General features: G+C 45.4%; 1 protein-coding gene across 11 annotated transcripts in view; it reads right to left on the reverse strand.

Moving 5' to 3' along the window:
• Positions 1-14,989, reverse strand: part of MARCHF1 (membrane associated ring-CH-type finger 1) — a 973,853-nt gene that overhangs the window by 86,357 nt on the left and 872,507 nt on the right. For 8 of the 11 annotated variants that reach the window (XM_051831701.3, XM_070047277.2, XM_051831697.3 and 5 more), the window contains 2 exons: positions 14,445-14,524; positions 13,409-14,173 (listed from right to left, as the gene is read on the reverse strand). In XM_051831701.3, coding sequence (XP_051687661.3) covers positions 13,409-14,173; positions 14,445-14,524 — 845 coding nt within the window. Of the gene's footprint in view, positions 1-13,408; positions 14,174-14,444; positions 14,917-14,989 lie in introns of those variants that run through there. The other 3 variants (XM_017350131.4, XM_070047279.2, XM_051831705.3) reach the window with 3 other exon arrangements.

The raw sequence follows: 14,989 nt of genomic DNA on the forward strand, positions 1-14,989 counted from the left end.
TACTTCTCTGAACCTCAAATTTCACTGAATATTTGACCCTGCAAGCAACCCCCTTATTCTGAGCAGATGACTTCAGAAGGCCATTAGAAAGGAACTTTAAAAATCTACACATTCTTGTTCCATGTCTGTCATTCCCTCTTCTACTTCGATTGCAAAGAAAGTCATAAGTTCTCCTTGCCATGGCAATCCTCTCATTTTGGGTCCCATTCTTTCCTGCGTTCTCTGTGGGACCTCAATAAAAACCAGATAGCTCCCAGTTTCCCGTGCCTGCAACTGTTCTAGCTGAGCTCAAGGACCCTCTACACTAAGAACAAAAACAGCAAAGCTCCCGATCCATCTCTCTCTCCAAGCACGATGCTACCCCTCTGTCCTTCACCCTTCCTGGGGTTTCCATCTGCCTTTCTGGCCATATTCTACTCCTCCCCTTTGTTGACTCCTTTTCCTCTCCTGGACCCTCTCCCTCTGGATTCTTCATGTCCTTGTCCACGGGAGAGCTCTACAATTATCACCTGTACACCCACGACTTCCTAATCCTTCTGGAAAGCCGAGCCAGGTCTTCTGAACTCTGGACACTGTATTTGCTTGCCACTTGGATTATCTCTACTTTTGGAGCTTTGTCTTGTCCTTTAGACTACCATGTCCCAAATCAAACTCATCTTCCCCCTTTAAATCTGTCTGGCAAGCAATGTTTTCTTCAGTAGTAAGTGGTGCTATAATCTACTAATTTTCTAACTAAGAAACTTGAGAGCAGATATCTAATTTATCAAGTCTTGCTTGCTCTAATTTCTAAATATTTTAAAAATCCATCCACTTCTTTCAATCTCACAGCCACTGTCCTCCCTGGGACACAGCCACAGCTTTCTAGTACTTTCCTCCAGTTCAGTCTTCCTCTACCAATCTCTTTTCCAACAGCAGCCTGAATGACCTTCTAAAACACAGAACTGATAATGTCATTCTTTTGATAAAAAGCCTGTGGAAACTTCACCCTTGTCGTGCTGAGAAAATCCAGTCTCCTGACTACGGTTGATAAGGCTCTGCGATCACTCCTGCCAGCCATCTCTGCCCTTCCACACCACCCCACTCAGCTCTGGGAGGGCACTCACTCATCTCCTTCTGCCAGAACAGGCTGTCCATTCTCTTTGATCTCTTATTCTTACCTCTCCCTTGGAGTTCTTCCTACTTATTACTTCCTCATGGGAACCAACATTGTCCTCCTCAGTTGAGGGTGCTTGTTTATATGGATTTGTCTGATTACTTGTCTTACCAATGTCAATATAAGTTCATAAGGGATTGTCTATTACTGACTTTTCCACTGTATTTCTAGCTTTTAGGACAATGCTTTGACATAGAAAATTGTCTACAAATTTTAGTTCATTATATACACTGTTGGTAGGAATGTAGATAGTACATTCACTATGGAAAACAGTACAGAGATTTCTTAAAACAAAATTAGAACCAGAACTGCCATGGACCAATAATCTTACTACCAGATATATATTCAAAAGACTTGAAATTATTATATCAAAGGGATTTCTACTCTACCATGTTTATTACAACACTGTTCATAATAGACAAGATAGAGAATCAATTCAAGTGTCCAGCAGATGAATACATAGAGAAAATGTATTTATATACACACACACACATACACACAATGGAATACTATTCAGCCATAAAAATGATGAACTCCTGGCATTTGCAGCAAAGTGGATGGAACTGGAGAATATCATGTTAAATAAAATAAACAAGACACAGAAAGACAAATACTGCAAATTCTCTCTCATATGTGGAAGCAAAAAAGATTAAAAAAAAAACCCTCAATGTGAACACAGATAGAATGGTGATTACTAGAGGTTGGGAAAGGTGGGATGGATAAGAGTGAGTTTGGATTACAGAATAGGAGAAGCTGGGTGTGGGTCGTCAAGTATGACAAATATTCCATTCTAAGAAGTGAGTAACAGGGGAAGCTGGATGTGGTGTGTATGGGAATTCTTTCTATTACTTTTATAATGTTGTATAAACTTAAAACTATTCTGAAATAAAATGTTTAATAAATTAGTAGTTTAAAGAGTCTTCAAAAAGTTCATAGAAGATGTGTATTATGAAAAACTATGGCAGAGCCGGCGCCGTGGCTCAATAGGCTAATCCTCCACCTTGCGGCGCCGGCACACCGGGTTCTAGTCCCGGTTGGGGCGCTGGATTCTGTCCCGGTTGCCCCTCTTCCAGGCCAGCTCTCTGCTATGGCCAGGGAGTGCAGTGGAGGATGGCCCAGGTGCTTGGGCCCTGCACCCCATGGGAGACCAGGAAAAAGCACCTGGCTCCTGGCTCCTGCCAGGATCAGTGCGGTGCGCCGGCTGCAGCGGCGGCCATTGGAGGGTGAACCAACGGCAAAGGAAGACCTTTCTCTCTCTGTCTCTCTCTCTCACTGTCCACTCTGCCTGTCAAAAAAAAAAAAAAAAAAAAAAAAAAGAAAAACTATGGCATGGATTTTAAAACTTTTACACAAAAATGAACATCTTTTCTTTGAAAAAGTGGATTTTATAAAGTTACTTGGGTGGTAGATGGGGGAAGAGGAGAACAACAGGGGAGGGGGGGAGAGCGCACTACCATCCACTGGTTCATTTTTAAATGTTTACAACTGCTGGAGCTTGGCCAGGGTCAAAGCCAGGAACCTGCCCAGACCACTCACAACTACATAAGCCACCACTGCTCTCTCCCAGGTGTGCATTAGCAGGAAGCTGGGGTCAGAAATTAAACCCAGGTACATTGCTGTGGGATGTAGGCATCTGAAGACCAGCATCCTAACCCTTGGCTACATAACTGCCCTAAATTTGTCTTTTAATTCCACTTCCATGAACTTTTTGAAGTACTCTTACATGGATATATTAATAAATAAATATACAGATATTATCATGGTGGGAAAAAGGCCCAAGGTCCATTTTAAGCACAATTCTCTTGCAAACCCAGGTCTATTATCCAAAAGTTATCTAAATCAATCTTGCAAATACTAATGCTTTGTCACAAAGTGGTCTTCTGCCATGAATATTTTAAGCTTTAAGAAGATTTTTTCTCCATCTTTCCATACCAGGTTTAAAGATATTTCAACTTGCAGGAGTGAAACAAGTCAAAATGTAGACTATTTTATCATTTCATCATTAAATTTCTCCTCAAAAGTCTTTCTTAATGGAAAATACAAATATGTATGTGCAAGGAGTATTAAAAATTCATGGAAAATGTGTAATATGAAAAACACATGCATGGATTTAAAAATTTTTGCACCAAAATAACATCTTTTAATTCTATTTTCCATGAACTTTTTGAATTTTCCTTATATTAAACCTACTGCATAGTAATAAAAGTCTAGTCTAAAACACATCATTCAACTCTTCAGAGCTAGAACAGAACCAGAAATCATTAGTTGAACTCCTCCTTTTTATTAATTTTATTTTATTTTCTTGACAGCAGAGATATTAATGCCACAAAGTATGAGAGAAAAGGACATATTGTTATTTACATGGTATTATTCAATGAAGCAATATTTATAACTATATCCAGATGATATGACATCCACATAATTTTTATACTCTATACTGACTGTATTCCCATTTATAGCAACTCAGTTCAACATAGCAAAGATATGGGATCAACCTAGATGTCTTTCAGCTAATGATTGTATAAAGAAAATGTGGTGTATATAAACATGATGGAATGTTCCTCAGCCATAAAAAATAAAATCCTGACATTTGCAGCAAAATGAATGCAACTGGAGGTCATTATGCTAAGTGAGATGAGAAAGACAAATGTCACATGTTTTCCCTTATTTGTGGAAACCAGTGTGGAGCTCCCTTTTTAAGGAGACCGTGTAGGAAATTCAATATTTATTTTTTACCCCCTGTACCGTTCAGTTCCCAATATTGTCCCCATGGTCTTTACACATCTCTCATCGCACTTACTGATTATGAAGTTACTCCAAAAGTCCCTTTTGAGCAATGCAACAATTATTCTGAGTACTGTGGAGACCACAAAACAGATGTGAGACATGACATCCTTGTTTAAGGTGCTTATGAGGAAAAATGAACACACATAAACTGGAATACCATTGAATGTTAGATCCATTATTTTCATTATAAGGGTTATGGGAATTTTAGGAAAGAAAAGATCTCTGTGGATCTGCTTGGAAAAGCTTCCTAGAGGAGGACAGAATGAGACACACACTGAAACATGCCTACATCCGAGCATCTGGAGGAAGGAGAATGACTGAGGAGGGGAAGGAACCACAGCGGATAGTAGCAAAATTGAGCGTTACTCTTTGCTGTTGTGTTTTCCTGCTCATAATTCTTTTTCACTTCTCTGGTACTGATGCTGCTCTTTTTGGCTGTTGAAATGTGCTTGTCTCAATTAATAAGAGTCTGCCGGGGTTGCTGATAGTTATATTTCTAATCCAGCCTTCACACCACCTGAGGACGTGGTCCAACCATAATGCCCCATGCCCCTGGTGACAGAGATTGGCCCAAGGATGACTGTGTGACCTAAGGCAGGCTAATTATATTCTTTACCTGAGATTTCAAGCACACGTGCTCAAAGGATTTCTCTCTTCTGTTAGGCAGCTGCTGATAAATTGTAAGCCTGAAGCACCCTCAGTCCTGGCTCTCTCCGCCTCTTATATACACACAGCTTGTCTGAAGCACAGGAATGACAAGACACGGAGGAGTCAGAGCCTCAGAGAGCCACATTTTTGAGTTTCTCCAATCCTTGAAGTCATCTTTAGTATTTCTACAGTTACTATGAAGGGATTTCAAAAAGTTCATGGAAAAATGGAATGAAGAGATAGTGTATTGTGGGGAAAAAAAAAAAACAAAAAAGAAATCCACACACAGTCTTTTCACAATATACATTTTCCATAAGCTTTTTGATGACCCCTTCATATGTCCCTCTCTTGCTTACACTCATATTAATTAGATTCTGTCAACACTAACCTGGTAGAAAAGTCCTGACCAAAAAAGGTAGTAGGCTGAATGGTAGAAGTGGGAAAGAAAGGAAGTGTGGAAGAGGACCAGAGTGGAAGAGCAGGAACGTCAAATAAGGCAAAGTTTTGGAAGTAATAACTGCAGGAAGAAATGACAGAACCTTGTTGGACCTTAACGTACTCAACATACCCAATGCAGATGGAAGAATAGTTGAAAACCGAAAATTCAGGGAATTTGTGGACTCACTGGTAGAAACAAGGGCAGCTGGGAAGAGAAAGTGAGTTCGAATGGAAGCAACAGCCAAAGTGCGACATCTGAGTTCCTGGTAAAGATGGAGCTTTGCCTGTCTACGGCTTTAGCAACACGACCCACACTACAGTGCTGTGACCGTGGGAAGCACAGGAATGTAATCTAGTTTTATGCTTTGTAACAGGACTCAAGGGAACGGGGTAGAAATATGTTGAAATCCACAATTTCGCTTCCCAAACTCATCCTTTCAGTTTCTTGTTCTCCTTTTTATTTCCACCTAAAGCATGGAGTGGGGGGGATTTCTAACCATAGAACAGTGATTCTCAAAGTATGGTCCCTGCATCATCTGTATCCCCGGTAACATTTTAGAAATACAAGCTGAGGAGCCGGCACCGTGGTGCAGTAGGTTAATCCTCCATTTGTGGTGCCGCATCCCATATGGGCACTGGTTCTGGTCCCGGCTGCTCCTCTTCCAATCCAGCTCTCTGCTGTGGCCTGGGAAAGCAGTGGAGGATGGCCCAAGTCCTTGGGCCCCTGCACCCATATGGGAGACTGGGAGGAAGCACCTGGCTCCTGGCTTCGGATCGGCACAGTGCTGGCTGTTGTGGCCATTTGGGGAGTGAACCAATGGATGGAAGACTTTCTCTCTGTCTCTCCCTCTCACTGTCTGTAACTCTACCTCTCAATAAATAAATAAAATCTTAAAAAAAAAAAGAAAGAAATACAAGTTGATGGGCTCAGCCACAGGGTACAGGAATCAGAAACTTAGGAGTGGATTTAGTGGTCTAGATTACAACAAGTTCTGTAGACAATGTTGACGTCCTCTAAAGTTTTAGAATTGTTAAAGAAGATTATTCTTTATAGGTTGGTTCCATAACATGTGAGGCAATCCAATACTTAGTGTTGTGATTTCACATAGTAAGAATGATTCCCTTAGGAAGATACATTCTCCCTAAATCTATTCATTTAAAAGCTATGTATTGAGACCGATGCTGTGGCGTAGCAGGTTAAACAGCCACCTGCAGTGCCAGCATCCCCATATGGACACCGGTTCAAGTTCCCGCTGCTCCACTTCCTATCCAGCTCCCTGCTATTGTGCCTGGGAAAGCAGAGGGAGATGGCCCAAGTCCTTGGGCCCCAGCACCTACATGGGAGACCCAGATGAAGCTCTTGGCCCCTGGCTTTGGCCAAGCTCAGCCCCAGTTTTTGTGGCCATTTGGGGAGTAAACCAGTGAATAGAAGCTCTCCATCTCTCTCTCTCTCTCTCTCCCTCTCTCCCTCTCTCCCTCTCTCCCTCTCTCTCTCTTCCTCTGCCTCTCTGCCTCTCTGTAACTCTGCCTTTCAAATGAATAATTAAAAACAAAACAAAACAAAACAAAACAATGTATTGGTCATGTGCTGTCTTCTTGACTTGTTCTATCTGCTTTAGATAATCTGACACAGTAAATCACAAAAATACCTAAAGGTTATCAATTAAAAATTATGCTGTGGAAATGACTAACAAGGGACTTCGGTGTTGGTTGGTAGCTGAGAATGTGTCCCCAAAGAAATGGCAGTTACACTGAAGAGGAATCACTGGGAACCAGTGTGGTGGGGGTCAAGGGGGCAGTGTGGTATCACTCTAGTGCTGACAGAATAGATCTGGATACTTTCAGGGAACTGGAGACAGCAGCAAGGATGGCGTTTGGTCAAAGGTGGGTGCTGGGGGCCAGCACCCTGGCTCACTTGGTTAATCCTCTGCCTGCGGCACCGGCACTCTGTGTTCTAGTCCCGGTTGGGGCACCGGTTCTGTCCCGGTTGCTCCTCTTTCAGGCCAGCTCTCTGCTGTGGCCCAGGAAGGCAGTGGAGGATGGCCCAAGTGCTTGGGCCCTGCACCCGCATGGGAGACCAGGAGAAGAACCTGGCTTCTGGCTTCAGATTGGCGCAGCGCCAACTGTAGCATCCACTTGGGGGGTGAACCAATGGAAGGAAGACCTTTCTCTCTCTCTCTCTCTCACTGTCTATAACTCTACCGGTCAAATAAATAGATAGATAGATAGATAGTGCTGAAGCCAGAGCAGTAAGAGTGACAGATTGTGACGGGTCTTCAAAATCATATTAAAGACTGTGCAAGGGCCCACGATGTGGTGCAGTGGTAAAACCACTGCCTGCAACACCAGCATCCCATATGGGTGCTGGTTCGAGTCCCCGCTGCTCCACTTCCGATCCAGCTCCCTGTTAATGCACCTGGGAAAGCAGCAGAGGATGGCCCAAGTCCTTGGGCCCCTGCACCTGTGTGGGAGACCCGGATGAAGCTTCTGGCTCTGGCCATTGTGGCCATTTGGTGAGTGAACCAGCAGATGGAAGATCTCCCCCTCTCTCTGTAACTCTACCTTTCAAATAAAAAAAAGACTTTGAACTTTCCACTGAGGGCAAATTAGAGACCATGAGAAGTTTTATTGATGGAATAATATGATCTGATTCGTTTTCTTTTTTATTTTAATTTTTCTATAATAGAAGCAAAGACTTTCCCACTCCATGTAACTGTAGGTATAATAGGATAGTGATTGAAATTCTTTTCTTTTTTTTTTTTTTGACAGGCAGAGTGGATAGTGAGAGAGAGAGACAGAGAGAAAGGTCTTCCTTTGCCGTTGGTTCACCCTCCAATGGCCGCCGCGGCCGGCGCACCGCGCTGATCCGATGGCAGGAGCCAGGAGCCGGGTGCTTTTCCTGGTCTCCCATGGGGTGCAGGGCCCAAGCACCTGGGCCATCCTCCACTGCACTCCCTGGCCACAGCAGAGAGCTGGCCTGGAAGAGGGGCAACCGGGACAGAACCTGGCGCCCCGACCGGGACTAGAACCTGGTGTGCCGGCGCCGCTAGGCAGAGGATTAGCCTAGTGAGCCGCGGCGCCGGCCCTAGTGATTGAAATTCTGTGTTACCATGAGCTAATATAGACACCTTGTTTTAATGAAGTTGAGATAAGGTGTGAAAGTGGATATGCTGTCCACGTGGGGATGAAAAGCTAGGAGCAGGGAGCTGGCATTGTGCCATGCTGGGTTGAGCCACCGCCTGCAACACAGGCACCCCACACCGGAGCACTGGTCTGAGTCCCGGCTGCTCTGCTTTCCATCCAGCTCCCGGCTGATGTACCTGGGGGAGCAGGTGCAAGATGGCTCAAGTCCTTGGGTCCCTGCCATCCAGAGGACACCAGAATGGAGTTCCAGGCTCTTGGCCCAGCCTTGGCCACTATAGCCATCTGGGGAGTGAACCAGCAGATGGAAGACCTCTCTCTCTCTCTCTCTCTCTGCCTCTGTCTCTCCCTCTTTTTCTGTCACTCTACCTTTCAAATAAATGAAAAAAATCATGCTTTTGCTTTATTTTGTTTGTTTTAAAAGAAGCACCAGGAACAGAAAAGGAGGAAGGGCTGCAGAGCCTCTTCTGCTTTGTGGCTGTGGCGGCGACTGTGCCTGTCCATGCTTGTCTGCAACAGCGGGTGTGTGAGTTCCCAGGCTGCACATCTCCTGAGTCATCTTCCTCCCCGCACAGGGGACCTGCTGATCAGGAGCTGAATGCTGGAGGGCTTTTCTCTGACACACGCAATCATGGAGAAACTATTCACCTTGCAGGCCCACTGTCGCATCCCTGAGAATGCTATCAGATCTTCACATCCTCCCTGGCCTTGAGAAGATCTTCCACATTCAGATGCATTGCCCTGTGTGCATACATTGCGTTAGCCTATGCAACGAGACACAGGCCATGGTCTCAGGCTGCATATTGTCCAGTGATGACTGAAAAATTATACACACCTGGCTGGCCCTGACTGCTCTCCTGGGCTTCAACAACAGGTCTGCTGGACAGCTGACCCCGGAAGGTCACTGCCACCACAAATCGCCTGCCTGGACGCATCATGTCTTCCTCAAGTCCTTTGACCTGCTCTGCATTTGTCAGTAACATCCGCATTCTCAGCCTTCGTGTCCCAAGGTTAATGTGTCTCATACTCTCACCAAATCCAAGCACCAAGACCCTTCCCGTTCACCTGCTGGAATGCCAACGTGACATTTGTTCCTCCCTTCCCTCACTCTTCTCATCCTCCTGTCCTGTCTAATGCACAACAGGGTACATTCACCCACAGCTCCTCCCAAACCCAGGCTTCTCGCCCTACCTACCCCGAGGGACACTGTTGACTGCTCTTATATGGGGACTCTCCTTCAAGCCTGTTTTCTGTATTTTTTTCCTCTTTTCCTTTTTTTCTTAAAAGAATACTTGCTGGGGCTGGCGTGGTGGTGTAGCGTGTAGAGCCACAACGTGCAGTGCCGGCATCCCATATGGGTGCTGGTTCTAGTCCCAGCTGCTCCACTTCCCATCCAGCTCTCTGCTGTGGCCTGGGAAAGCAGCAGAAGATGGCCTAACTTCTTGGGCCCCTGCATGTGCGTGGGAGACCCAGAAGAAACTCCTGGCTCCTGGCTTTGGATTGGCTCTGCTCCAGCCATTGCTGCCAACTGGAGAATCAACCAGCAGATGGAACTCTCTCTCTCCCTGCCTCTGCCTCTGCCTCTCTGTAACTCTGCCTTTCAAATAAATAAATAAATAAATAAATCCTTTAAAAAAAGAATACTTGTATTATACAGGACTCTGCTATATAGGGAAGAGAATCATGAATATGCTCTGGTTGAGGATGGGCTAAAGGGACTTGCATTCCACTTTTTAAAAGTTTCATTTGTAATTTTTTATTTATTTAAAAGAGGCAGGAAGAGAAAGGGAGAAAGAGGAGGAAAGGAAAGGGGAGTGACAGAGAGTGCCAGAGAGACCATCAGTCCTAGGGTTCACTCCCAAAAGCCTGCAACAGCCTGGGCTGGGCCAGGTCAGTCGAGAACGAGGACCTTCATTCACGTCTCCCACGTGGATGGCAGGGACACAACTGCTTGGTAACATATGATGTATTATTCAACAGGTCTTTTTAGGGAGTGGACATTTAACTTACCACTGAAGACACTTGCCTCTCACCTTGGATTGCCTGAGGTTCAATTCCTGGCCCTGCCTCCTAACTCCAGCCTTCTGATAATGCAGACCTTAGGCTGTAGCAAGTGCCGATGGCTCAAGAAGTTGGATCCATGCAATTCACACGGACACCTGGATTGAGTTCCTGGCTCCTGGCTCTGGCCCTGACCGTGTAAGCATTTGGGAAGTGAAACAGCAGACAAAAGATACCTCTCTTTGCCTCTCAAATAAATAAACAAACAACAAAAAGTCTTTTTAAAATTTTCAGCTGTTACAAATCTATGCAAATCTTTCAACCTAGTCCTACAAGTTCACAAGATGTTCTTGAATGCACAGCGTTGGTCCCTCATCCCTGTCTGGGCTAACAGGTGTTTCCCCCACCTTATGACTAGAGAGCCATTCAGGCATCTCTGTCAATCTAAATGTTACTTTTCTTGGGGCCAGTGCTGTGGCACAGTGGGTAAAGCTGCCACCTACAGCACCGGTATCCCATATGGCTTGGGTTCAAGTCCCAGCTGCTCCACTTCCAATTCGGCTCCCTGATAACAGCCTAGGAAAGCAGCAGAAGATGGTCCAAGTCTTCAGGCCCCTGCATCCTTGTGGAAGACCCGGATGAAGCTCCTGGTTCCTGGCTTCTACCTGGCCCAGCCCTGGCTGTTGTGGCTATTTGGGGAGTGAACCAGCAGATGGAAGATCTCTCTGTCTTGCTCTCTCTACCTCTCCCTCCCTCTCTAACTCTGCCTTTCAAATAAATAAATAAATAAATATTTTAAAAAATACATTTTACTTTTCTCAGTCCCAGTTCCACCTCTTCTTAAGGGATTTCTGGATTACCTAATGTTCAGGAACTGCTCCTCCTTCACACTTCTGTAGTATTTCCCTTCTTAATTCACCCTGTACTACTTTAACTTTTGTCTTTCCAGGTGTAGGTATGTCTAATCCTTCCCACTTAGCTAACAGGCCACATAAAAAATAATAAAAATATTTTCTTTTAGTTTTTGACAGGCAGAGTGGACAGTGAGAGAGAGAGACAGAGAGAAAGGTCTTCCTTTGCCGTTGGTTCACCCTCCAATGGCCGCCGCGGCTGGTGCGCTGTGGCCGGCGCACCGCGCTGATCTGATGGCAGGAGCCAGGTACTTATCCTGGTCTCCCATGGGGTGCAGGGCCCAAGCACCTGGGCCATCCTCCACTGCACTCCCGGGCCACAGCAGAGAGCTAGCCTGGAAGAGGGGCAACCGGGACAGAATCCGGCGCCCCGACCGGGACTAGAACCCGGTGTGCCGGCGCCGCAAGGTGGAGGATCAGCCTAGTGAGCCGCAGCACCGGCCTAAAAATAATTTTAAAATATAAAAAATAAGTCTTTAGCTACTTTTACCCCCAGGATCTAGTCTACTGTGCTGCCATAGCATGCCCTCAGTCAGTACATTTTTATGATAGTTTACAGCAGCAAACGACACTGATGGGCCAAAGGCTCTCACTTTCACTAAGAGAAGCCTGTTAAATATCACGTGTTCGAAACTGCTCCTCCAGAGCCGCTCTTCCGCTCTTGCAAGTTGGGAGAATCAGGCTCTGTGAGTTCATCTGCAAGCATTGCTTTCTTCTCCAGTCACCGTAAGGCGAAAGCTATCTTCTTTGATGGTCTTTTATCAAATTCCATTGGAAACAGAGAGTCAGGGAATAAGGACCAATAGTTACAAATGGGTTGTTCTCTGTCTATGCCCTAAGTTTTCAGCAGAGCCACAGATAAATCATCTTCAAGAGATTATGAGAGACCGACATTCATCTACAGACCAGATGGAGCACTTCCCTTTCAAGTCGCCTTTCCATCTCACGCACGCATGGCTGGACCTTCTCTGCCCCTCCTCCACCCTCAGGACACCCTGGCCACAGGAGCAAGGTCTCGGTTCTGTGGTTCCTTCTCTTTTCCTGGCTTCCCGCTAGGGACCCCTCTACCTGGACAGTTTTCCCTGCTTTTGCCCTTGAGCGATTCCTACCATCCTTTGATCCCTAGTCTGCCTGTCACTTCCTTTGAGAGCTCTCTCTGACCTGCCAGATAGGGCAAGCTTCCTCGTTCTTGTGGGAATGTATGCTTACGATTGTAATTATATTTTAACTGTGAAAAAATTGTTCTTTGTGCTGTCCATGAGATGATAAACTCCAAGATGTCACAACTATCCAATTTTTATATACTATGATGTTTTCAATATCTAGCATGAGTTCTAGTACATGGTAGATGCTTGAATGAATAAGTTAGTGAGCATTTTGTGAATGATTACCTTATAATTCTTTATATAACTTTTGGAGAAACAAATATAAACAGACATGGACCACATTCTAGAGTCGGATGTCTCACATGAAACATTCACATATGTTTTATAGAGCAGCTTCAACTGTTATACACAAACCAAACCAACCAAGAATTGCAGAAAACATCTCCATGTGCCTCCAACTAGGGTCCAAACCAACTAAAATGATAGGCTTTACTATTAAAACGTAAAAGTGTTTAAAATTGTTTCATTTATGCAGACTATTATGGATTTTTCCATAGTGACTTTTATCAGGAAGTTGACCTGAAAATGTATGGGGTTGGGTCAAAACTGCCAGACAGAAGCCCCGGAGCTATGAAAACAGCTACATGTTGAGTCTTTCCAGGCTGTGATCATCAGGGAAGTTAATGTGGTCTCCTTCCCCGAAGACTTTAGCAACCCCACTGATAAGTCCGTGACCTGTGTCTGTGTCCCCTCAGTCCCAAATTACCCTGCTGAGTCAGACACCTGCAGAACAAATTAGAGGCATCTCCAGAGGACATTTTTCTGACACAAAAAAAATCTGACCTTAAGGAACCCAAGCCCTGAATCCCTCTCTGTCAGGATGTTACTAACAGTTCACCATATTTGCATTGCACAGTCGAAGGCTTCACACAGTTGCACAATATTTCCTCCGCTATTACTGTCTTCCCCAGAATGGGTACAAGACTCAACCAGCTTCCCAGTCCTTATACTGGGATGAATCACTACTCAGCGAAAAGGATGAGAAGGGGAAATCTAACCACCGATACTTCCACACGGTTCTTCTCGTAGCCCCCTTTTCTCATCGTCTCACTCATACCCAATCAGACAAACAGCAGCATGAATAAGTGCGGCATGTTGAGGGTAGGTGACACACGCACACCTGACTCAGAGGAGGACACGGGGCTTTCTCTACAGTGACTGACCTGCACACTTCTAAATTACCAGCCCCATCATCACCGGTCGCAGGAGGCTTGTGAAGAGAGTGGTGCACCGGGAGCCCTCTGTCACCCACACACTTGCCACCTTCTGCCACTGCCAGTATTTCAGCGCTAGGCTCTGTTTCTGGACATCTTTTCTTGGTTGTTTCGTTTCGCCTAAGACCAGGCAAGAGCCGCAGGTCTCTGTGGAGGGATCTCCCTTTGCTCTCTTCGTGGGTCTGTGAGGATCTCTTCATCTCACAGGGTCCCCCGGCCAGGGCACGACCGCATTCCTGGTACCTGACAACTTTGCCTCTCCGGAGATTTAAAGAGCAGTTCTCGCATTCTCTCAGCTCTGGTTGTCTTTTACTTTTGGATCCCAAGTCAACCAGCTCCACTTGATGAGGAGAGGATGAGGCATCCAGGTTTCCACATGGTTTGTTACTGGTTCTCCTCCTTCTTCGTGACAGTCGGAACTTCACCTGGGCTCTCCTTTTTGCCTGCATCCAGTGACTCTCATCGCTGGAAGAAGAATCCGTCGCATCGGTGTAAAGCTCCCTCCACCTGGGGCTCGAGATCTGCAGGTTAAAATCACTTCTTCTCCCTCTTCTGTGTTCTTCTGCATGCTCGTATCTCTCAGAGGCTCTCCTCCTCCTCCTAGGCTTCTGTTTGACTGATTCCCTACCAGACTCCTTCCTAGCAGGGCTCAGCACCATGACAGGGGTGCAGTGCTCAAATGCATCTTCAGACATGTCATGCAAGATGGCAGATCTGGACAAGCAGCAGGCAAAGGATGGGGCATGGGGATGGAGAGAAAGCCATGGAGAAACAGAGAGAGAGAGAGAGAGAATGATGAAAATGACAGCATGACCAGAGGTTGGCAAATAAAGATCAACTGAAGACAATGAACAAAAGGTTTGGAAAAAATAAGCCCATATAAATGTAAGGCAGAAGCTAGGGCCACACACTCTCGGCATATAAAACACAAATGCAAAAGGCTGGTCTCCAATGAACTGAATAGAGTTATTCACTCAGCACTTACCTGCAGATGTCCTGAGTAGACGGACAGACAGACAACCTCGACTGGCTTCTGGGAGCTGTCCCTGTGGTTGGGCTGCTTGCCTGGAGAAACAAGTTAGATAATTTGGCATCTTGGTTAAGGTAATACATGGTCGATATCTTGCTCTTTTTCCACATATTTAAAAAATTACAACAAGCGTGGCTGCCGGTCATGGTGCTCATAACGCAGCTCACAGAATATAGGAAGTGCAGGGTTGGTTTTGCAAAAGTAAAACTCATTTGAGGAACTTGGAACAGCTGAGATGCTGTCCCACTCTGATGTTGCTTCACTTATGAGAGAGGAAGATGATTCCACAAGTCCCGATTCTACTTACTGTACTCATTTCGTGGGGGAGGACAGCCAATTTGCCTCACAAAGGAGCAACGTTTTGAAGACCCTATGAGGTAAAGGACTAAATCGCTGTATGTAGCAGAGCTGATAACAATCTGGGAATCTTAAATAGCAATTAGATCGCTAGCTAGCACCTGGAATTAACATGAAGTCCTGATGAGGTACTATGTTTGAAA

This window comes from Oryctolagus cuniculus, chromosome 8 (assembly GCF_051225735.1).
Source record: "Oryctolagus cuniculus isolate XC-2025 breed Fujian yellow rabbit chromosome 8, ASM5122573v1, whole genome shotgun sequence".
Classification (NCBI taxonomy): domain Eukaryota; kingdom Metazoa; phylum Chordata; class Mammalia; order Lagomorpha; family Leporidae; genus Oryctolagus; species Oryctolagus cuniculus.